The sequence below is a fragment of the Solanum verrucosum genome, unplaced genomic scaffold (assembly GCF_900185275.1).
Source record: "Solanum verrucosum unplaced genomic scaffold, falcon-dt-bn FXZP01000008.1, whole genome shotgun sequence".
Taxonomy (NCBI): domain Eukaryota; kingdom Viridiplantae; phylum Streptophyta; class Magnoliopsida; order Solanales; family Solanaceae; genus Solanum; species Solanum verrucosum.
In genome coordinates this window covers 1,013,512-1,038,195 of record NW_026020195.1, presented here as the reverse complement: position 1 = coordinate 1,038,195, position 24,684 = coordinate 1,013,512, and the positions used below count along the sequence as shown (strand labels likewise).

Here is a 24,684-nt window from a genome sequence, read left to right as displayed (position 1 = left end):
TCACCAAATTGCCGCCAGTCAAACTATACTTTATAAAGCTTACCCAACTTTCCTTAACTAATAAATATTTTCTCGTGTCTCGTCTCGTTTCGTTTCTCGAAAATTAAATTAACTATTTTTTCTATTTTATATTTTTTTGTTCAATAATATTTATCGATTATTCACTTTGTACACTTCGATCAAGAAGAAAGAAGAACTTACTGTGACTCCAGATTTTTCATCGCAGCATACTACTTTATTAGACAAAGATGATTGAAAATTCAATAAACAGAGCAAAGACAAAATAATATAAAGCCTTCGATAAGTTATTGTCATAGCCATTGTAGTCAGAGGCGAATCCAGGATTTTTCGAACATGGGTGCACCAAGTAAAATGTATTGAAGTGAGAATTGATCCTTAATCCTCAAGGTCAAAAGCTCAACTGGACCGTTTAGACTTCTTGTAGTACGGGTGCAAAAATATAATATTATACAAAATCTTAAAAAATATACATATAAAATATCTAATTTTACGGAGAGACCACGGGTGCAATTGCCCTTTTTTTTGGCTCTAAATTCGCCACTGATTGTAGTTGTCCTCCTTCTCCTTTTAACACACTATATAAAGAGATCTAAAAAGTTGTAATGAATGTTTTTGTCTAATTTGGAAGAAATTTTGATAAATTTATATCATAATTAGAAATTTTCATTTTGGGAAACAAACATGTTCTTTGAATTGGGTCGGGGTGAATTGGGAAAATCCAATAGGAAGACGCCACCTAATAAATAATAAATAATAAATAATAAGAAGAACAATGATTAAAAAAGGGATGTTAGTATACATATTAAGAAAAACAATTGAGGACATTATTTGAATGATATTTTCTACTTTGTGAAATTATAAATATAACTTGGTAAGTAGTTTAATTTATTTCTTGAAAAATATAAAACTTCATTAGTGGAAAGGGCAAAGATTGAATTTTTTTCAAAATAACCATTTCGAACTTTGAACAATTCTATTATTTTGAATAATGAAAAAAACCCAAAAATTGAGTTGATATGAAATAGAGGGAGTATTAATTGAATTTGTGCAGCAATGCACACCTATTAAGAAAAATTTTAATGACATAATTTGAATGATATTTTTCACTATTGGCGTTTGTGAAATCATAAATATAACTTGGTAATTAGTTTAATTTATTTCCTAGAAAATATGAAACTTCATTTAAAGGAAAGGGAAACAATGGAAAAAATTTCAAACATCCATTTTGAACTTTGAACAATTCTATTATTTTGAACAATGAAAAAAGTCCCAAAAATTCAGTTAATAACGAATAGAGGGAGTATTAATTGAATTTCTAAGACAATGCACACCTATTAAGAAAAACATTTACGGACAAAATTTGAACGATATTTTTAACTATTATCTTTTATGAATCATAAATATAACTTGGTAAGTAGTTTTATTTACTTCCTAGAAAATATTAAACTGTATTAAAGGAAAGGATAAATATAGAAAAAATTTCAAACATCCATCTTAAACTTTAAATAATTCAATTATTTTGAACAATGAAAAAGCCTAAAAACTTTCATTAAATATAGAATAGAGGGATATAGGTTTTGAATATTTAAAATTATAATTGTAGGATATTAAAATAATCTAATTTAATATTTTGAACATTAATTAAATTGACTTAGGAAAAATAACATGATAACTATAATTTGAAATGAAGCAGCAAAATTATTGTTTATTTTTTGCATAATTTATCTTTGTAGTCCATAAGTATCAAAATAAAGATAAAGACAATTGTGTCAACTTGATATATTGGTATTATACCCACAAAGAAAAGTTCAGATTTTCCAAAGAAGATGTGATCAGAACTTAATAAATTTAAAGTTTGTATTTTATATCCGTTGCAATTAGTATTTTGATGTTTTTGCTTGAACTGTACGAGATGAATGTCTCATATATAGTTCTTAGAGGGGGAATCCGTCTATCTCAATAAAGTATATTGTTGTAGAGATAAATATATTTACTAGTTATATCATTTGCAATTGTTTGAATCTTGGGAATAATGGTCAGAATTGAAAGTGAACTCGACAATGACCCTCACAACTATAACTAGTTACTTAGCTTGAGAATAGAGATAAAATATTTTCTTAAAAAGGAACCTCATGTAAATACCATGAAATACGTTTTGTTCCAATTCATAGAGATTCCGTAACTATTTCAAAAATGAAAAGTTTAACACAATTGATTATCTTTTTCTTTTCGAAATTGAAAGTTGTTACTAATTCATGATCTGGAAAGAAGTTTTGTGTATATCTGTGAATAGAAGAAGATGAACATGATGTGGTTGGTCTGATTCACATTCAAAAGTTAGGCCTTATTTAAACCAAATATATAAAGTATGTACTTTTGGCCCCCCAATCTAGAGTAGCTAGGCAAAAAAGTCAGATTAATCTTTATTCATACATAGGCTTCTTTGGAAACACCGGTATCACTAAACTATAGTTAGATTATAACTTAACTATAGTAAGTTAGTATTCAAGACAAGTTTTCGTAAAAATAGGCAGATCCCTACATAACAATTCCCATATTGTTAATTAGGGATCGCTTGGTAGAGTTTATAAGAATACTTGGCCTAGCTCTACCCCTCCTCAAGTACGTACTCTATGGTCAACTTATCGTGCCTCTTTACTGGAGCATCCACACATCTCCTCTTCACATGCCTAAACCATCTCAACCTCACTCTCCACAAGCCGCATCTTATCCTCCACGAGGACCACTCCCACCTTGACCCGAATAACTTCAATCCTAATCTTATCCCTCCTGACTCCTTTTATGCCCTCACATCCATCTCAGCAACGTTACTACTCCTCTATCCCAACCCAACAACTATAATTTCCCCCATTAGAATTGTTCAAACTGTACTACATCATATTCAACCAAAGCTTAATTATTTGAAAACATCTTAACCATACTTTAACAAGTACCTTGTTGATATCAAATAGAGAGTAATTTTATTGAGTACTTGATGCATACAAACACAACCATATTTTGAAAAGAAGATGAAAACACACCAAACAGTGAAATGTTTCCATCACTTATTGGCATCAAGTTATTTTCCTACTCAAAATATTTATCGAAACACACTCTCAGAAGCTAGGCTAAATTATTCGTCTAGTATACTCAGCCAACCTTAACAACATCAAATCGAATCTTTAGTAGACTCCTCAGCATTGCTCTTTTCTAACATTTCTGATACTCTTTTAGCAAGACTACGCTTTGCTGCAGGGGAAACTCCGTTCTTGCCAATCATCGATTCCAGTACTGCTTCTGATAATGGTTTGTTCTCTACAACAGCATTCCCCCAGCCAGGAATTGAATCATCATCAGAGAAGCTAATCTGGAGTTATAGAAGTTTACATCAATGAGCTTACTTACAGATAAATAGTACAATCGATTTTTTGATGCATACATATAGTCCAAAAGGATCCTAATAACTCGATGATGCAACGTGCAAGTTCTTAGTTGATTATACATACCGTCAATGATCCAACTAGTGATTGAGTAAAAAGGATGGAAGCACCAGGTGAGAAGGTTTCACTCTTGAAAACATTGAGGAACTTTACGATAGCCAATCTCTCTGCATCACTGTAAGTTCCTATTGATTTCATAATGGCAACACAATTTCCTGCCACCTTTTCGGAGAATTGCTTACCAGTCAAGGGCAAGAGCAATGTCACTCGCATGAATTTCTCAAACGGACCTAACATAGATAACAAACGTTCATAAACATTAACTTCGATGGAGAGGATTGTCCAAGTCATACCTAAGTGTAGCTCAAACTCAGGGGAGTGTATAAAATTTGGTACTCACTAAATCATTTTCTTCTTTTATACCTTGTTACAAAGAACATTGATCTATTACGTTCACATTTCAATCTTAGCACATACCTGTAACGATATCCCTGAAGAACTCGAGTGAATATGTCAACTCCTCAGAGCTTTTCCCTTTCCATTTAGCCGCGAGAAATCGAATAAAATTCTCTTCCAAGTACACCCCTATCACACTGAACTTCACAAATTTCCCTTCAACTTCCAAACCTCTATGTCCTGCATTAGATCCATAGATTATACAACAACTACGCCTCAGTCACAAACAAGTTTGACTCATTGTGAAATAACAAGTTTTAAGCTTACTTCCACCCTACCATAGCCCTCTTCCTTTATCCTGTCTTAGAGCTGACAATGTATGCAAGCTCTAACATGTGGAGTTCAAAATTCAACATGAATTGACAAGTTTTACGAGCTATCACCCTACCATAACCCTCCTCCGTTACTCGGGACTGACAAAGTAAGCAAGATCACACTTTTTTATTTAATTGGGGACGGGGGAGGGGATTACAATATTAGTGGTCAGACAACTGAGTTATTAACATTCACATAGGGCAAAGTTATTAGATTATAGACTAGTAGTCAAGCAACTGAGTTATTATCATGAGAACAATCATAATAAAGACTTACCATTATACATGCAACATATAGTTAATTTATCGATAGACTAAAAAAAAACATTTTTTGTGCAAAAATTAATTAAGAAAACCTGCTCCACCAAGGAAAAAGGTATTGTTGGAATTAGGAGGCTTAACCACTGTTGATGGGAACACATTATTCTCAACTTGCAATTTAGTAACACAAGCCATTGATTTCTACTTTACTTAATTTTCACTTTTTTCACATAATAACACTTGAAAGGAAAATGTTTAAATAGAGGGAGAGACAGTGGTTTAATGGTAATAATAGAGTGGATTCAAGGGTAAAATTGACCAGCGATAATTGGAGGTTAGGTACAGCTTGATGCCACTTTTTTAAAAGGCGGGGGCGCAAAATGAGACGTAAATCTTGAAACACGGGGCGTAAGGCAGTGTTACTCTATTATGAGAGTTGCTTTATTTATTTATACATTTTAGAAAAAATCAATACAATATGTAAACATGGTAGCATAAACCATAAAGTATAAATATCATTACATCAACAAATAAAAAATATGATTTATACCAAAATGCTACAAGTCGAATACATACATATATAAAAAAAAATTACCTTATATATACATTATAATTTTCCGACAAAAAAGATTCAGATGAACTCGCCTGTTTAACTCCAGTTGAAACCAATACGTTTTGTTACATGTTGTTTTCCTCCTTTTCTGGATAAGCAACTGACTAACCAAAGCTTTGATCATCACGGTTCAACTAGTATTTCTAAATAACATTATTTTTACTTTAAGTAATTTGTTTTATCCTTTCACCATATAGATTTGGGAAAGGTGATATATACATAGCCTTATTCCTATCTCGTGAGGTGATGTGTACACAACCTTAACCTTCACATGAGTCGTGAAGATAAAGAGATTATTTTTGATAGACTCTCAACTCAAAACAAAATCCATAAACGGGGAGTGATGATCAATTGCGAGATGAAATTCAACGAAAGTTCAGTATCAGTACAAGATGATGGACAAAAACATGTACTTAAACGAAACAGAAACCTACGTTTCCATGATCAGTTGAGGTAAGTTCCTAAAGGGAAAATGGGTAAGTAGTTCAAGGATGTCTTGTTACAGGAGATATATTAAACATGAACAGTTTTCACGGTTTTTAACCAATGAGGTTTTTAACCTCCACGCATATGAGCGCCCAGCTCTCCAAACTGATCGTCTGCTTCCACGGTGTCATCTGAAAGGCGTACTGCATCCAACTTCTGCTTCAGCACTTCTATTGCATTGAGCACCAATTGTGAAGCTTTGACTGCGCCAGTTGTCTCAACAGTGAAAATAAAGCTATCTTCCTTGGCATGTATCTCTATCACTCCAGGTTTTCCCATGGCTTCAGCTTTCTTGAGCACCTCATCATCATAAGTATATGCCTCAGGATCAACGACAATAACCTGTAAAGATGAAGATGAAATTGGAGATGTCTCGAGTAGAGCTTCCCAGAGAATATATATGACAAACCAATAAAAGGAATTAATTGGAGATGTCTCGAGTTGCTTCTCTCATTGACCTATTAATACATGTTTCCCTTGTCATCAGACTAGGTTACAAGTTGAGATCTCCCTCATTTTCCAGGCTTCAGTAGATTGACCACCAAGCAAGCCCAGAACAAACTAATTCTGTTTTTTTACCATGCTGAATGAAAAGGAAAGCGTGCAACCCCTCATACAAATGATTATGACTTGTAGAGCTCTGATCGGAATTTATCAGAATTTGGTGGATTCTATTAGAGTTAAAATCCCCATATAAACCTCTGTACTGAAGGCTTCAAAATCTTGTTTTGATCCGATCTTCTAAATCTTGTTTTTGTTAGCCAAAATACCTTGAGTTGCAATCTTATTCTTCAGATCTTGTATATCTAATGAAGTTATAGTTGACCAATAAATAGAAATACCACTAGAAATCCTAACACTGAAATTCCATCTCCTTAACTATCCAATGATACAATTCAGTGTTTTTCTTTTTCTTTCATTTCAAAAAGCAATCATTTAGCATTTTCCTAAATAAGCTCATAGAAAGTCAATGTAATGAAAAAATCAGTACACTATTAGATCCCCATTCAGATTTAGCAAAAACATGATGCTTCACGTGAAAAGTTTTGCTTACTCGCATCTAACAAATATCCAGAAATTTTAGTTTTAATTTTCCAGCATGCTGTAACTGCTTTCTGTCATTACCCCTCAATTGGAGCACACCAGAGTTCACCGAATTGACAAGAGAAAACTTTAGAGTTAAAAACCTATATTACCCTGGACCAAACAACTAACGACGACCCAAGTCAACTTTTCAGGAAAGCAGGACAGAAGATGACTACTTAGAGTTAACTTTAGAGTTAAAAACCTATATTACCCTGGACCAAACAACTAACAACGACCCAAATCAACTTTTCAGTAAAGCGGGACAGAAGATGACTACTTAGGTCTGACATCCCCCTTAGTTTCTCTTGATTTTTCTTGCTATATTTTCTCTACCATAACAGGCTCAAAGCATCCCAGTGGAAGCTATCACCCTTAGTCAGTTCAGCTGTGTGTACTCCACATATAGGTAATAATACATTACTGAAAGAAAATTGTTGTTTCATGACACATTAATAAACCTACAATTCATGAACAGATTCCAGAAAACAAAAAAAAAGGAACTAAAAGGGTCACTCTTTACATTAGTTAGAACCACTTTTGCCAATCAGACGAAATTGTAAACAAAATGGTAATATGCAATAATCAATTCATGCTCCACAGTTATTTATTACCACATATGAGGAGCTTGCTCATAATTTATACACATAAGCAATCCAGGATAGCTGTATGAACCAATTAAGCCCAAGTACTCCCTCTATGCCAAATTAACTCGTCTACAAATACTTTCTTTTCATCTGAAAATGTGTCAAATTTCGTGAAAAGTGTAATTTTTTCCCTGCACTAGCCAAGACCTTTTCAGGATCTATTCCCCAAGAGAAAAATATAGCTCATTTTAGTTCTATTTAACTTTACATGAATCTTTTGATATACTACTTTATAGAAAATGAATCATTTGAACTCACTTAAAAATGGTTTTTTTGATATACTCACTTTATAAAGATGAATCATTTAATACATTCACTTCATAAAAAATGGATCTTTTGACATACTCACTTTATAAAAATGAAATCATTTAATACACTCAATTCATAAAAAATGAATCTTTTGATATAGTTACTTTATAAAAAATGGATCTTTGACATACTCTCATGTACAGATAACTAAAACAAGGAATCTCACTGCAAGTTAACTGGACAACTTTGGAGGATTTTCCTTAATTTAAAAGGGAGCATGTGGGTGATGCCAAGAGATACGCTCGAAGTGTTGGAGTGCTGGAACAAATATAGCACTCAGTCAGAACAGAAAGAAAGATGGAAGATTATCCCTGCTTGCATTTGGTGGACAATTTGGAAAGAGAGAAACCAAATGTGTTTTGAAGACAATCACTGCTCTATCCGGAAACTGAAGATGAAGTGCCTAGCCCTCTTATATTTTTGGTGTAAACATGAATATATGGAAGACATAGAATCTTTTATTGATGTTCTAGTATCTCTGTAAGTAGGTTATAGCTTAGTACATCTTCCTATATTTCATTGTAAGTATGGACAGCTGTAGTTTTTATCCAGCAAATGGTTATACAAAAACTGTTACCTTCTCAAAAAAAAATAATATGGAATCTCACCATAGAAGCATAGACCCATATCGTATTGGGCCATCTACTACCACATAGAGGAATTCCAGGAGAGGTACTAGGATTTCCAACTATTATGCATTTCCCAGTCTCCTAGTCAAGTGAATCATTTATCGGTATACCATCAATGGCAGACTCTGAACATGATAAGAATCTTAGAGATAATCTCAGGATAAATGGGACAGAGAGAGTGTTTCATTCATCACCATATAAAGCATGACATGCTGTTCATTGAAAAAGTAATAGGAACCACATATAGTGCTGAACAGATAAGAGGAAAAATTCAGGCATAGCAGTATATCATTTTATAGCAATTAAACATATGAAGTACGAAGTTCAACAAACCTGTTTGTTTTCAGGGTCAATGCCAAAGACTTTTGTGGGACTACTCTCAACTAATTCTGTTTTCTCCTCGAGAGTCAAGGATTCCATCATGTCCTCATTGATGTAGATCTCTGGTTCATACATGAAAGTCACAGTTGCTGCAGGTGACCATTTCGCGTGATCTTTGCCAATTCCTTTCCGTGCTATAGCTCTTAACCTTAACTCCTGTCCACGTCGTAGCTTCACAATTATGATTCCCCTGCATAAAATAGAGCAAGATTGTAAATATCCTCTCAGGATAGTTTGCACGTATAAACCAAGGCATTTCTGCACCACAAATCACCAAATAAGCATATTAGAAATAACATTACTTTCTTGTATTAGCTGTGACAAAAAGGGTAGAGTAAGATAAACTAAGATCCTTTTTTCACATGGTATTCTTTAACTAACACCACCTTCAAAACTACTGTTGTTTCGATAAAACAAAATTCCCTATTTACTAAGTTCACTTGGAGCTTGATTGATATCTAATCACTTTTTCTCGAAATGCACAGCATAATAATTCAACAGAATTATGGGATATTCTTCTGCACTTCATGAAATGACATATCAAAGGCACCTTAATGTGCATCTGCAAAAGAACAGAAGATTCACCAATTGGAACCAGAATCATGTCAACCCTTTGTAATTTCATCCAACACAAAATTCTTATAATCACCAAGACCGATCTACAATCTCTATAAAAAAGATGAAAACATAAGAAGAACTGAGCCACAGCAGAATGATGCAATTCGTCATTGGCAGTTCTAGAGATAACAATACCCAGATATACCAAAAGACCAAGAACAATCAACAAATGACTCATTCCAAATCCTAAAAATGACAACTTTACTACTTTGTCCCAACTTAACTATAATTTGTCACCATCGAACTATTAACTTAATCATTCTAAGCATCTTGACCCTAAATTAACAAGTACCTTGTATCATTTCCCAACCTTTTGAAAGAGTAAAAGTTCATAATACCTCCCTATAATTGGTTAGGGTTAAGAACAACTCAAGGACAAACAGAGAGTGTATTTCTATTGAATGCTTAATGCCTGCACGCACAGAGTTATTAGAGAACATGATAGCAACAGCAACAATAACAACCCCCCCCCCCCTCCCCGGCAGCAGCCTTGATGCTGATTTTTGATATATGTACAAATTGTACCTTTTCAAAAGATAACAACAATAGGGCCTCAAACCTAAACGAGTTCAAGTCAGCTAGATGGGCAAACAAAAAACAATCATTGGAGGAGTTACCGTAACCCGACTAAGCTTAACACTCATAAACATAAAACTGCCCATATGCATATTCAAGGCAATGACAACAACAATGTCTCAAGCCCAAACTACTTAGCTAGCATTTGACCATACATTTTGGGAGTAGTTTTCCGAAAATTCATCCTCAAATATCTGCACGAAAGTATTTCAAGTTCCCAAAAATTGTTCTGAACCAGTTTTTAGATTTTTGGTACATCCACTCACAAAGCTTCAACTTTTTCCAAGTAAAATGCATGTCCAAACACAACTTCAAAAACTCAATTTTTCAAGTTTCAACTTCATAATCTATGGCCAATCGGGAGCTTAGACTAGGTTGGGCAAGCAATAAAGAACTAACTACTTCCCAGATTTATCATAGCCCTAGATGCTCAATGTCTATATGTAACAATAAGCTTATATACATAAAACCATCTGAGACAACAAAAATAATATTTCAATCCAGCCAACCAAAACAAAAAGAAAAACTCACTTATTAGGAGTATTATCGAAACTGGAGGAAGTATCCGAGTAATCAACAGGAACAACCGTATGGTCAGAACTCAACAAATCCTTACTAGTAACATCAAGCGTCTGGTCACTAAGACATTTCACCCGGAGATAAAACTCAACCGAACAGTACTCACATTGTCCATCACCATCACAAGCATCACAGTCACGTGAGAAGCGCATGCTCATCGCTCGTTCACTTGTAAGCGGAACAAGCCCTAAACGATGAGAAATGAACTCATCGTTGAGAACAGAGGAATTGACCTCGATTTCAACTAGGTCTATAGCTATAGTAGGTACTTCAGCTATCATTATACGCCGGAGAGCGTTGGCTATACTGGCGTCGGTTTCCCGGAGCTCGAATTTCATGAAATCGTCTTTAACTTCACGGATTTTTATCTTTGGGAATCTCTGGTACGAGACGCCCTCCATTGTTGCTTACTTTGTGTTTGAGGGTTTTGCTCTCTGCTCTGTTTTGTGTGAAATTTGCAAAGAGTACTTGACTTATATATTGATCCTTCTCATTTACGATATTTACATATTGGACACCTTTTTTTTTCGATATCGCAAATGATAAAGTGTTTATATTAAAAAAAAAAATCGTTCGAAATTTGATTATTTTTTATGTTTATTCTCAAATATTTGCAACATATCTTATTTCTCAAAATAAAGAAATAATTGAAACAAGTCCGAGTTTTTATGGCTTATTGAGAAAACTTGGCTTGAATTGTTTGTTTCGTTCCGAAATTGTTTGACAGTCTTAATGACATTCTTCTACTTTTCTAACTGATCTTAAATGCATTCTTGATATGTCACATGGCATAGCAAGTGTTCTCAAACTTTTGTAGGAGTGAAATTCTTAATAAAAAATCGAGAAAAGTATTTGAAAATACTCTTAAACTTGACAAAAAATTAGGGTATATTTCACCCATATGGCAAGATCAAAGATGTATTTGATTATAGTTTATTAAGTAGAGAATGTGTCATGTGGGACTTCATTATACTCCCTCAGTTTAAAAAAGAATGACCTCCTTTATTTTAGTCTATTTCAAAAAGAATAACCTCTTTCTTTTTTGGTAACATTTTAATTTCAACTTTCCACATGACATGTTTAAGGCCACAAGATTAACGGGCAATTTTGTACATTTGACATAACTTTAATTTAGGACCACAAGATTTATAAGTCTTCTTTAGTTTCTTAAACTTGTGCCAAGTCAAACTATGTTACTCTTTTTGAAACGGAGGCAGTATTAAGTTTATATAATTTGATATAAATATCCGATGGAAATAAGTATTTACCGTTCTCTTGATAAAATTTTAGCGTGATATGAGTGATGGTCACAATGCACAACTAAGGCTTATTTGGCCAAAACAAAATGTTTGTAAAAATAAAAAGATTGTCTCAAAGTAGCTAAATTTATAGTGTTTCATACACTGACCATGTAAGTCCATAAACACCTATAAAATCACTCTAAGTAGCTGTAAAACATAAAATTGATATGGCATGGTAAACCATGTCAAGCTGGTAAAATCCAGGAGATGATGAAAATATTGTTCTATTCGAACTACATTGGACGATCTACGCGTTACTGGGATCAGAAGAAGGGCCATTTGATTCAAACCAGAGATATCATGTATAGAGTTCAGATTCAAGAAGGAAATCCTTACTCCGGCTTAATTTTAGAAATTCCTCCTCGAGCTTCTTCATGTCAATATGCTTCACGCGGGAGAGGACATCCTTGAGCAGTAGAGACTTAACAAGTGATATAACTGAAACACTGACTTCAGGCCATGAAACACACAGAGTTCCCCTTATCTTCTTTAACTGACATCGGCTTAATAAAGCTGCTGCCAAGCCATCTACAACACTTCCTGATGGAAGATAGTCTGCGCATTTTACCAGTGGTGAATCTTGATGGCCATCAGCTTTTGCTTTTCTCTCTGCAGATGATTCCAGCTTAAATGCAAATGCTTCATCGGGTGAAAGTCTTCCTCTAAAATTAGAACTTCGGATGGAATCCAAAATTAAGACCTTTTCCGGGATAACCTGTTCTCCAATCAGTAGCTTTGCGACTGCATGAGATCTCTCTGCAGTAACTGGATATTGAACAGACACAATCATAATCAAGTTATCATCTTCATTCAGGGCATATATATTGCATGATTTGTCTTTAAGAGAGGGTTCAACTGAATTGCCAGAGAATGGGATCTCAGGAAGGATAACAGTTCCAACAAGGGTTTTGGAAGACACATGATGAAAAACTTGTAGTGACGGAGAAGATATGGCAATGATGAGGAGAGAAGGGCGAGAAAACTTCTCCCGGTTAGGAGTTGAAAACAACAGGAATGGAGAGGGAAGAGGAGGGGATGGAGGACAAAAGTTGTTCAGATCTTCCAAAAAGAACCTTGAAGGTGGAGGGATTTCTGTTAGTATGTCTTCCATATCTGTTTGGTCAACCTATCACCTGCAAAATATTCAACAAAATATCTATCACTCTACACGTTGCAACATATGGACACATTTCCTATGACTGATAGGCTATAAATCAATTCAATTGCCAAAGCACATCGCCACGCCAAAGAGCTTAAGAACATTGCCTTTTAGACAAAATTTGGAGATCAACAAATAAAGCAAGTTCAACTATCAAGCCAAGGTTCTTCCAGTAGGAACAGATAAAGCTAGAGAGTAATTGCCACAAAGTTCTACGACATAAGTCAATGTAAAAGCTTGCAACACCAAAGCACGGACAATAGAGACCATAATACAATAAGTCAATAACAATTGGAGATCACCAAATTGGTAAGACAATCAAATCAATGCTAATCATGTAGCTTCTAACTCAGGTTGATCTCAAAATTTTGAGGTGATCAATGACATCTCTCCAAATGAGCTGCCTAGAGTATCTAGCTATCTTTAGTATCTCGTTCGCCGACATCATTGAAAATATGAACTTGAGAAAAGATAAAATGAAGGAAAAGAAATCAAGACCTGGTTACTGAACAGGGTGTAGAGATTCACTTCAAGTACAAAGATGCCCCTATTCAACTTACTACTACGTGCAATCATTGTATTTACAGAAAGGATGGTAGCTGGTCCACATGGTCTAATCCAGTGCTTTCAAAAGCGATTAAATCCATGGGGCTTGAAGCGAAAAGAGAGAAGTGAAGGTCACACTTCTTTAAAGCAAAGCACACAATTTACAAAAAAATTAGAAATGATCAAACAAATATGAATTTTGTACAATTAAAATTAAGTTGCAATTCACACAATTAATTTAAGCATCAAATATATAATCACGTCGATGTTAATCCAGCTACTCAAAGTTGAGATTCCAAAAAGAGAACTCGTTGGAATCAGTTTGTGCACCATTTTTTGAAGCACAAACTTCTCTAAAGCACAGGGCATCACCCACATCACTTTAAGCGATGACGCGATGGCTGTTAAAAACACTGGTTTAGTCTGGGGAGTAGCTTAATGAATACAATAACTACTGGATCATGTAACTCAAGAAGAAAAACTCTACGAATATTTTTTCATCTTATATAAAAAAGGAATAGTGGCAATCAACTTCCTAATATCAAGAGGGGTCCCAACAGATCGATTGGCAACATGAAGTCCTAACAATTTTGAAGAATGTGTTAAGAAAATCAAGTACCCTTTGCTAGCATATGATTCTAAAGTGCTCCTGAAAGAAAAAAGAAACACCTTTCTCAAAAAAGAATCAACAAGTGAGAACATAGAGAAAAGATACATAAAATAATACTCCCACCGTTCCATTTTATCTGGCATCCTTTCTTTTTGAGTCCATCCCAAAAAGAATGTCACCTTACTATAACTAGAAACAAATTAACTTTAAAATTTCTCTTTTAAATGATTTACAACCACACATATATCTAAGGATTGTTTTAGACCACAAGTTTCAAAGGTCATTTTTTTTCTTGAACACTATGCCAAGTCAAAGTGTGTCATATAAAATGGGACAGAGGGAGTAGTAATTATAAAAGTAAAATAGAAAAAGAAGAAGAAATAAACAGTTTTGAGACCAAAAGATGAATCAGCATGATATTTTTTTTTAAAAAGAGAGAGAGAGAGAGAAGCAGCTCCATGGCAAGTGTAAACTTGACAGGAATATGCATGAAGAATGCAATCAATGCGAGCAAAGAAATGATAGATGTTTTGGCAGCTTCCCCTATTTTTTTTATTTTTTTTTATGACAAGGGAAACCCGCAGAGGGTAAAACCCCCGCTCCTATGCAATAGCTCGCAAACCACATAGGAGAGGTAACCCGCACTAGGCAAGCCCGGTGCGACGAGCTCGACCCAGAAGGCAAATCCCTTGCTTTCGCTGGCAAGGGGTTTCGAACTTAGACCTCCAACATGGAAGTCCCAAGCCCAAACCACTGGGCCACCCCAAAGGGTCAGCTTCCCCTATTTTACCGAGAAACAATTGAGTTTAAGCTCATTTTCAAGCTCAACTTAACCCAAGAATATGATCAAGAAGTTTAACGTGAGCTAATTCCAGATTCCTCAAGCACTAACCTCAACTTTTATGAGCTTGAACCAGAATTTTATATTCATTCTTCAACATTCAGAAGATGCAGAAAAAAAAATTGGAAAAAGGAAAGCAAGAGACCTTCCAGATTTGGTGCAAATTGGTCACAGGTTAGAATAAGAAAGTTATTGAATATGTAAAAGATGTGGTATTAAATATCGAATTCAAGAAGTACAGCAAAAAGTAGGGAACCTACTGGAATAGACACTCCAGTTCTCTACAAAAGACACCATTGAAATGGTCACTGACTGGAATAGTTTACTGAATACAATAAAAAAGCATCAAAGCTAGCCCCAGACTCAGATTCCTTTGAAGCCCTATAAATGAGATGTTATCCATAGTATGTTTTAATTACCAAAAGTTGTCATTAGCTAATACAACCAAAACAAACTCTCCAAGTTTTTTTCTTTTTTGAGAAGAATGCGTTTTTAATCAGCCAATAGAGAGGAATCCCAGAAATCAACAGGGTCAGACCAATAAAGTGTGAAACATCTTGTTATTTAGTAGCAGAGAAAAGGTAAGGGTGAAATCTTTAACTGGAAACTTCTGCTATTCTTTTCAGAAAATGAAAATGTAGAAATGCTTCTGTTACTTCTTTGAGAAACAAAACTGCTTCTGTTATTTGTGCAGTACTCCTTTACTTCGTAATATTCATAAGGGTTCTCTTATAACTAGTATTCTTGGAATACAAAAGGATTCTTAATTGTTACAGATATCAACTACCATCAAATTCACATAGTAACATTAAGGCCAATGTCAAGGGAGTGATTAGAGTTTGAGGACAAGCACACCTAACTGATTTTCTTTCTTTCTTTTTACCCCTCCCTAGGAGTTCCCACCTTTTTTCTCTCTTGATGACTCGAACCCACAACCTTAGCATTGGAAGTGGAGGGTGCTTACCATCCGAGCAACTCCTATTGTCTCATAGCTAACTGATTCAAACGCTAGAAGTTGAAATTACTGGTTTGCATAAACGCAATACTTGCACTTTCTTGACAAGGAAACAAAGATAATTCATTCATTCACAACAACTACTACATAACCTAAAGAATGGGTCATCATCATCCAAACCAAACACCCATTTGAGAATAAGTCTCAAAGAAATTATGTTCAAATAAACATTCTAAGCAGCTACATTAAGCTTATTTACAAGTACCATTCACATAAAGCTTTCTCAGAATGTCTCCTTTCTCATTCAACAAATGATAGTTTTTTATTATTTTTTTTACTTTCTCCCCAAGTCAAGAGGTGGAACTAGTGCTTTCAGCTTACACTTCGTATAAATATGCAAAAAAAAAAAAAGTGTAATTATAATTAGATCATTCCGAAACCCACTAACCTCTGAATCTAGGATCTCACTGCGCCAGGAAAAAAAAAAAATCCCAAAATGTAAAGAAAGATTCTATTTCTGTTACCCCTTTTTCCAGAAAATCACATGGATATCAAGCAAACATTTATAACCTTGTAGAAAAAGAAAAAATTATCGATACAAATTTGAAAAATTGAGGCTTTTTTTATACAATGAGAATTGCAAATTAGAGACCCAATTCAATTAGAAAAAGCGATTAGGGCAGAGAAGAGGGAAATAAGGAACTTACAAATCGATTCCGCCGGAAAAAATGGAGATGAGTTTACAGCTCCGACGAGAAGGGACACACTGATATCAACTCGACTGAAGAAAATGTTGTTTGCAGAACATTCACTATTGTGTGAGATATAATTTTATTTTTATTTTTACTTTATACTTTTTGTAATAAAAAAAAAAAAAATTTAATAGGAATATGTCATTTTCACTTTTATTTTCATGCTTTTCTAAAAGTTGGAAATAATTGTATAAGGAGAACACAAATTAGATAAGAAAAAGAGAGTAACTTTGGATTTTCTCGTTTATTTTTACTTGTTCATTATGTTTAAAACATATTTAATTTCAAATTGGGCAAGTATTACAACATAGTTTACAAAATGTCATGCGTCAAGATCACATCAAATCGATCGTTAGTAAGTTGAGACTTATTATGAATTAGGTAGGTTAGGGTGATTTGTTGCAAAAAAAAAAATGCTTCTTTTTATGCGTTAGAGTGCCTCCCATTATTAATCGATAGGTTGAATGTTCGAGTCAACTGAAGGGAGGGTAAGTGAGCTTCCAAGTTTTGAAGTTAGCTCAAATGTGAGGATGACCACACTAATCAATCATCCCCACAACTTGTCCATTATCTTTCACTTGAACTGTAGATGGAATCTGACAACAATAACAAATCCAATATAATCCCACGAACGAGATCTTACCACTACTTTATGAAGGTAGAGAGACTGTTTCCAGAGACCCTCGACTCAAATAAGGAAAGGGAAAGCATTCCAAACTCCAAACTCCAAACTCCAAACTCCAAAGCAATTTTGGCAAGGGAAAATGCAGTCACTGTTGAAACTTGAAACCATGCAAGAATGAAATGTGATTTTAAAGTGCAACTAGAAACTACTGCAGAAGTTTCATGAATAAGTTTACATCAACTCCCTTTGGGCACGAAACGGTTTCAAGTCTAATATTTTACAAATCAAAGTCATAATGCACATTGTTGGTGCCAAAAAATTACAGAAAAGAAAGAGGAAATAGGATGTTAATGTTCCTATGGCAGTGTCAATGACCAGAAAAGGGTGAGTTAAATTAACTACAAATGATCAAATGGCCTCCTTCTCTATTAATGAAGTTCCTTCAACCTACCTCAACTAATCACAAGTTTTGATGAGCTAAAGCATCAACTTAATAGCATATAGCTTCAGTTCATAAGAGCGTTTGGTTGTTTCCTTTCTGCAAAAGAAAAGCACGACAAACATAAATAACAAGTCAAGATATTTTCCCTCGTCACCTGCGCTCAAGTGAAAATGGCCAAGAAAATAACAACAATGAGTTATTTCACAAAGAACTAAGCAAACATGTAGAACTTCACAGCAATGGATGATCATTTTTTTGCAATTAAAACGAAAGGGATGGCAATTCTGAGTTTAGATAAAGCAGGAATGCCCTCAAGATCTTCATAGCGTTAACATAAATATTCACATGTGCCTCTTTGACAGATTAGAATTGCGCATTTACATGTACCACATGATTCACCAAAACTGATTATTGTGATCCTTTGTTTATCTTTTTTTTTCCCTATTTAGCATCCAAATCAATTAAGATTGATCAACTACCTTCACATGAACATAGCAGCAGTAGAAGTGTTCAGACACGGTCAATCTTCATGTTCATCTTCAGAATCTGCATGAGGTAGAACAGAATCAAGGACCACAATTGCAATATAGTAAAAAACAGTTTGCTCCCATAGAGAGTGAATAATAGCAGCAAAATAAGTCAGTGACGATTGGTAAATACAGAGCCTAGACTAAACATCTCTCAGGGTACTTCTATACTTTGCAGATATGGAAGTACCCAAACATGTATTCTACAATCCCACATCCAGTCAGAGCTTGTGGAAGCAGTATTTAAAGTCCAATTCATCTAACTCCATGTTTTTAATCCTAATAGTTGTTTACAGTCCCGTAAACATTATTTAAAACAAAAGTAATATATATAGATGCACTATAGACGTATAGACTAGAAACTATGCACAAAAACCAAGTAATCCTATTTGAATTGTGTTCTAAAAAGTAATAAATAATTTATCCTCCCAAGATGAAGCAAGCCAACATAGTAGAGATCCCTTTGTAACATTGTGTAAAATTTAATTAACTTTATGAAGAAACGTACTGGAAACAAATTCAGGGATATAAGAAAAGGAAATATCACCATTGTCATAGTTTCTAAGAGTGTGGGTAGCACAATTGCCTGGCGTTTATGGGAGTCTATGGGTCAGCAGGAAGGGGTCTATTTAGAGTTTCGGAAATCATCTGGGCTCATGTCAGAATGGAGATAAGATAGGTTACAGAGGAGGATTTTTTTTTTTTTTGAAATTGGTAAGGTTACAGAGGAGGATTTTAATACAATTAGATTTCTGCAGGAATGAATTGGGATGTCAGACATCGTCTAGAGTAATGGATTCCCTTCCTCTTAGTTACAGATGCTAAACTCGCTTCATCAAGAGTTAAGGAGTCATGGTCCAAGCCAAAACTTCAAAGATTCCTTATCCCTCAGTCAGTCACAAACAGCGCAAAAAGGAAGGATCAAAGGACAGCATTTTAACGGTGAAATCTGCCTATAACGAGTTCTAAGATGAGAGAACATAGGAGTTTCCTCACACATCTAATGGGTGCCTAGGGCATTGGGACAAGTATTTTTTTTATTGTGATTAACAACATTGGAAGCCAGTTTATGCAGAAACCATGCCGAAAAGAATGAGAGTTCAGATCATATGGTGTTTTATGTGCAAAAAAGTAGGAGAGGAAATCAAACGTCTGCAGACCATTGTCAGATGCATACAAACTACGGTGTGTGTGGAAATTGTTCGGTGTTCATAGATGATGACAGGAACTGTCAGAGATGTGCTGGTAGGTTGGAAGTTCAAGAGGAAGGAGCATGAGAAATAGTTTTTTTTTTGGGGTGCTTATGTGGACACTTTAACAATGATTTGCAGTGAAAAATTTACATCAAGATGTTCAAGATAAGCATGTGGCTCTTTAACTTACCAGAACGCACGTCGTCACTCAATTGGCCCCTCGCTTGGATTTGTTTAACAAGCATCCGGTACATCAACACCCACCAATATATATGAAGAACCAGCAAGCAAAATAGAAGAGAATTGAAGATATAGTAATAGATTGGTCCATCCACTTTGTGCTTCTCCCTATCCAGGGTTTGGAGAACTTCATAACTGCATTTACAGAAAAATAAAAGAACTTTCACATAAATCACATACACAACTATTTCTCACAAAAAGGGTAGCATTAACTAGTAAGTTCATATTTCTGCAAAAACACATGAAGTTTTCAAAAGAGAACTGAACGTTAATATCAATCAATCAGCAACTCCTCAATACTGAGCTAGTTGACTATATTGAATCCCCTGAATTAAGAACTGAGCATTAACACACAGCATAATTAGTTCCCGGAACCAGTGTGTCTAGGATATGGCACAAAACAATGCAGGGAGAGCTGATTTTTTATCAAGTTATTTTTTTGGATCAAGGCAATGCAGGGAAAGTTGATTTAAAGCCTGAAGAATTATGTTAGTTTGAACTTCATCATCAACAAACCATAACAAATTGTAACTTACAGCAAAGTAAACCAGATAAGGTGGTGCTTCTATATTTATTTAAGAAGGATAAATCAAGAAAAAGAAAGTTGTACTAAGAAACAGGAAACTACCTTTTTCGTAAATAGGAAAAGTTAAAGCACCTATGACTCACCTTGTACTCCAAAGAACCCAGAATGGGTAGTATATGAGGCGAAGTATAATCCAGGATAAAACAAAAAGAATAAACGAAAAGCTAGCAAGAGCTTCAGCACCACTGTATTTGGACATCTTTCCGATTTCGAGGAATATATCACTGGCATCATGAATGGCTAAAACTACTGAACCGACACGTGCAAACCTGCAAAAGAATGAAAACAGAAATCCAATAATGTTACATGCCCATATCTTACCTTTATGATAGCACGATTCATAGCTTTACATATTGATGACATCATTAAACTCAATTTTTCAGAGTAACACATCCCTCAGGGTCCTAGAAAATCTCATGAATCTTTTCTACCATAAAAGTCTTCTGAAAAGGAAGTTTTTGAACATGAAACAATGCAATTAAAATTCAATTTTGCATGATTGAGAGAGTTGTCCAAAAGAGTATCAACCTTGTCAGCAGAAGAATACCTTCACTACACAAAATGAAGGATAATTTCTAGTAGCTGAATTGTTTTTTACATGCATCCGCTTCCAATAAGAATTTTAAACTAATAACACAGACAAGGCCCCCGCTCCAATCATGTCTGGCTTCAAGAAATTGAATACCCTCAAGTTGTCCCTTTGCTAAATATGGACTTATATACCAGCAAAATCTCAGCAAATAAAATGACCTTTATTTAAAACTATAAGCTCACCTCAACAAAAAACACACCTGATATTATAGGATAAGACGATAAGAATCGCAGTGGCAACATGATGACTCATTGAAACTCCAAAGTCAGAGCGCCTTGTCTCCCAAAATATTAGCGCAAATATTGAATATGTATAGAACCCACCGGTATACATATAAAGTCCCTTCAGTTTGGACCTAAATTTACATAAGACAGTCACTCAAATATGCAGAGACTATGAATCAAAACTATGTAAGCTTAATTAAAAATCATCAGATCTAGATTTTGAAAATGTTATGATTTATGGAAAAAGAGGCCATAAGCCAGTATCTTCTGTCTGCAAGAATCACAAAAAAACAGTTATTCTTGCTTGCGAACTTTACCAATTATGTCTCAATACATTACCAGTCACCGTCCATCCTCATCCCCTACCCTCTGTAATGCAACGCAGAAGAGCTACACACAAAGGACACCAAGTAGGAACTAAAATAAAACAGGTCTTACTTGTACATCTGGTCAGGCCAGACCTGATCACCAGGCCCTACCCAAAAGTATCTGGTATTTGTAAACCAAGGCTCATTGTATGTCACCAAAAGTGCAAAAACTTCTGCAGAGAGAAAATATATACATTTCCATGCTGATTCTTTGAATTTTCGTATTCTTCTCCTCCGGTCATCAGTCTCATTTTCTATCACTTCTTGTCCTTTTCCAAATATTAACCTTCTGGCCACTTTCTGCAATATGTACATAGACTCCATGTTGAAAGAGAGATCATTAAGAAGAACAATTCATGTAGAAACTAGAATTTTTTTTTAAAATTCTACATGTTCTAAGAGCAGCATTACATTTGATTTTTAAGAAAAGAAGTTCCATCGAAGACTAGAAACTTGAAAGGAGGGAAACTAGAAAAGGACAAAGCAAGACCCAGATCCTTACATAATTATGTTCGCCTTAAACTTGATAAGACTTCCCTTACATAATTAAGTTTGCCTCAACTTGATAACTCTAACAACACTACTGTTCACGTCTCTTTAGAGAAAATTTGCCTCATTTTTATCAACTGCTTCGTGCCTCAACTTTTTATTTTTCATGTCAGCCTGCCTCTTCTTTTAAGCATAGCTCTTTCAATTAGTGAATCAGAAAAGCTTTTTATTATGTGCAAACCACTTTAATCCTTTTCTGTTTCCTACAGATATTGTATCTTTTCTATTTTAATTTTATTCTGTATTTTAATTATGTATAATATCGGACTGAGATGAGCTTAAAAGGAGCAACATGGTCCATAAAAATTCATATAGAAGACCCCAACTTGCTAGCAATTGAGGTTTAGTTGTAATTGTTGTTGTTAGTGTACGTGAATTGTATATTCAATATCTATAATTTGCTTTAATACTTTCTTCTTAACCGCATTAATATCTTAACATCCCTTTAGCTAAATTTTGTCCAAGTATGGCACTGTTTAAGTGATGAATGTATGTGCCAATTGCTTTATTGCTAGATCAGAATTATTTTTTTTTAGAAAGGAACAGGGAAACGGAATCATTTCGATCACAGTTACAGTTTTCCCTCTACTGCACATAGTTTACCAAGAAATTAAGCATGTAAAGCTCTACAGAGTGTATACTCTTCATGAATCTGATAATATCACAACAAGCATCTCAACAACTTTGCATCAACAGAAACCAAAGTATACTCCCCTTCTCTACACATAAACAAACATTAACCCAGCAATGTGAGTTCTTCTCCTACTTCAAGATTGATTAACCAATATAATGCGCTTTCAGAACCTTCAACCAATCCAAATACTTATCCTCGTGAAATATCATCAGCTTGAATTTCTTACATACAATTTCCCTGGGTAGGAGGACTTTAGAACTAGCAGTTAAAAGGAATGGCTAAAAAAAGTTACCTCACTCAAAAGGTCAATGACTACCATAGATTCCTAGAACTGTCACTCAGATTCATCCACACCAGAATCAGAAAAAACTAACAAAACACCATAAAAAAACAACGAAAAAATGCACAAATATCCCAAATTTCCAGAAGTTTCAAGACTGAATCACTCCTGACCAATTGAACAAGAGATGCCAAAAAGTGAACAGAATTCAAAGCTGAAAATATCTCAAAAACAAATCTTTCAAGCAAAAATCTGACGGTGGGAAACAAGAGGGCGGACAATGGAAGAACGGCAAAATCTTTGAATGATGTGAGATTCATTTTCCCTATCAGAAAATTCCTTGAAGCACACCCATTTTCTCAATCTCCTCAAAAAACAGAAACTAAAGTATACTCACGTACTCTACAGTTAAGCAAACATTAACCTACGAATGTGAGTTCTTCTCCTACTTCAAGATTGATCGTGTTAAAGAAGTTCCACATCGTTCAATTATGGGATGGGTAGTCTCTATATGACTTGGGCATTCCTCGCGTCTTGAGCTAACTTTTAGCGTTGAATAAGGCCCAAGTTTCATCACATGGTATAAGAGCAGCACACATCCCAATTCTCATTCACAATGTTGAGCTCCCGTATTAAAATTGTTCATGCTCCAGATGTTCAACCAAGTCCCACAAGGTCAATCATGGGATGGATGGTTTCTACTCTCTCCTCACCTCTTGAGCTAGTTTTAGGGTTGAGCTAGACCCAACTATCATAACAGATTGACCTATATCTTCAACCAATCAAAACACTTATTCCTCATGAATATCATCAGTTTTGCTTCTAAAACTAACAGTTCAAACGAATAGCTACAACAATCACCACACTCACAAGACCAGTTAACTAAAATATAGATCATACAACTAACATTCAAATTCATCCACACCATAATCAGCAAAATAAGCCAAACCCCATCTACAAACAACCAAAAAAATCCACAAAAAATCAGAAATTTCAAGACTGAATCACTTAGAACAAATTAAACATACCCAAAAAAGAAATTTAACAGAAAATTACCTCAAAAACAAATCTATCAAGCAAAAATCTGACAGTAGGAAAGAAGACAGCAAACAATGGAAGAACAGCGAAATCTTCATATGATGGGTAAGATTCATGTTCCCAATCAAGAAAAGTCCCTTTAAGCAAACCCATTTCCTCAGAATCCCAAAAAGATTCAATCTTTACCAATAAATTACGTTAAATCTATGAATCCTTTTGAACTCTTTGAGAAAAAAAATCAATTCTTTACAACAGCGACTTTGGGAAGCTTCGTTTAACTCGAAATAAAAATATTGGATCAAGTGGTGAATTAGGTGGGTCCATGACAGATTTTATTTTTCTTAAAATAATGAATTTCTAAACTATATTATATTTTCTATATATTTATTTATAGCAAAGACTTTTTATAGCTTTAATTAGGTCCACATGTAGGTACGATTGATTCCATCGATCCAACAAAAATCACTTCTTTCAAAGTTAATGAGTCGTGTAACATGCAATATTCCACATGGTTCAAAGGAGCAATTGAGTATGTTGCGACGACTTATATAATAGTAGTAGAAGAAAATATGTATAGAATAAAAGTATGTCGCAGTCACAAAATCTAGTAAGAACATAACAAAAATGGTGTCTTATGTTTGGGGATAGATTCAAAGTATTCCTTAAATATATTTTTGGGTTGTTTTATCAAAGTGAGTCGTTAGGATCGATCTTCGTCAAATATTTAACGAACATTGTATGAGATTGGATGAGAAATATGAAACCATATGAAATAATGGTGCTTCTTCTAAGTTTTTATTAATTTGGGT

The 24,684-nt window shown here is 34.7% G+C and overlaps 4 protein-coding genes across 4 annotated transcripts; all 4 read right to left on the bottom strand.

Moving 5' to 3' along the window:
- Positions 1 to 3,175: 3,175 nt before the first annotated feature.
- Positions 3,176 to 4,702, bottom strand: LOC125829802 (chalcone--flavanone isomerase-like). Its single transcript, XM_049508998.1, has 4 exons — positions 4,588 to 4,702; positions 3,939 to 4,097; positions 3,528 to 3,751; positions 3,176 to 3,388 (listed from the first exon to the last, which is right to left on the bottom strand). Exons 1-4 carry the CDS (start codon positions 4,685 to 4,687, stop codon positions 3,191 to 3,193), a joined length of 681 nt encoding a protein of 226 aa, XP_049364955.1. The 5' UTR covers positions 4,688 to 4,702; the 3' UTR covers positions 3,176 to 3,190.
- Positions 4,703 to 5,420: 718 nt separating this feature from the next.
- Positions 5,421 to 10,912, bottom strand: LOC125829793 (DNA-directed RNA polymerases II, IV and V subunit 3-like). Its single transcript, XM_049508990.1, has 3 exons — positions 10,366 to 10,912; positions 8,593 to 8,830; positions 5,421 to 5,933 (listed from the first exon to the last, which is right to left on the bottom strand). Exons 1-3 carry the CDS (start codon positions 10,812 to 10,814, stop codon positions 5,661 to 5,663), a joined length of 960 nt encoding a protein of 319 aa, XP_049364947.1. The 5' UTR covers positions 10,815 to 10,912; the 3' UTR covers positions 5,421 to 5,660.
- An 855-nt stretch (positions 10,913 to 11,767) lies between these two features.
- On the bottom strand, positions 11,768 to 16,665 carry LOC125829798 (uncharacterized). Its single transcript, XM_049508993.1, has 2 exons — positions 16,533 to 16,665; positions 11,768 to 12,847 (listed from the first exon to the last, which is right to left on the bottom strand). The coding sequence occupies exon 2, from the start codon at positions 12,823 to 12,825 to the stop codon at positions 12,013 to 12,015; it is 813 nt and encodes a 270-aa protein (XP_049364950.1). The 5' UTR covers positions 12,826 to 12,847; positions 16,533 to 16,665; the 3' UTR covers positions 11,768 to 12,012.
- Positions 16,666 to 17,423: 758 nt separating this feature from the next.
- LOC125829794 (ASC1-like protein) lies at positions 17,424 to 24,239 on the bottom strand. Its single transcript, XM_049508991.1, has 7 exons — positions 23,894 to 24,239; positions 21,445 to 21,674; positions 20,982 to 21,137; positions 20,274 to 20,459; positions 19,555 to 19,739; positions 18,124 to 18,190; positions 17,424 to 17,740 (listed from the first exon to the last, which is right to left on the bottom strand). Exons 1-6 carry the CDS (start codon positions 24,026 to 24,028, stop codon positions 18,165 to 18,167), a joined length of 918 nt encoding a protein of 305 aa, XP_049364948.1. The 5' UTR covers positions 24,029 to 24,239; the 3' UTR covers positions 17,424 to 17,740; positions 18,124 to 18,164.
- Between the last annotated feature and the right edge of the window lie 445 nt (positions 24,240 to 24,684).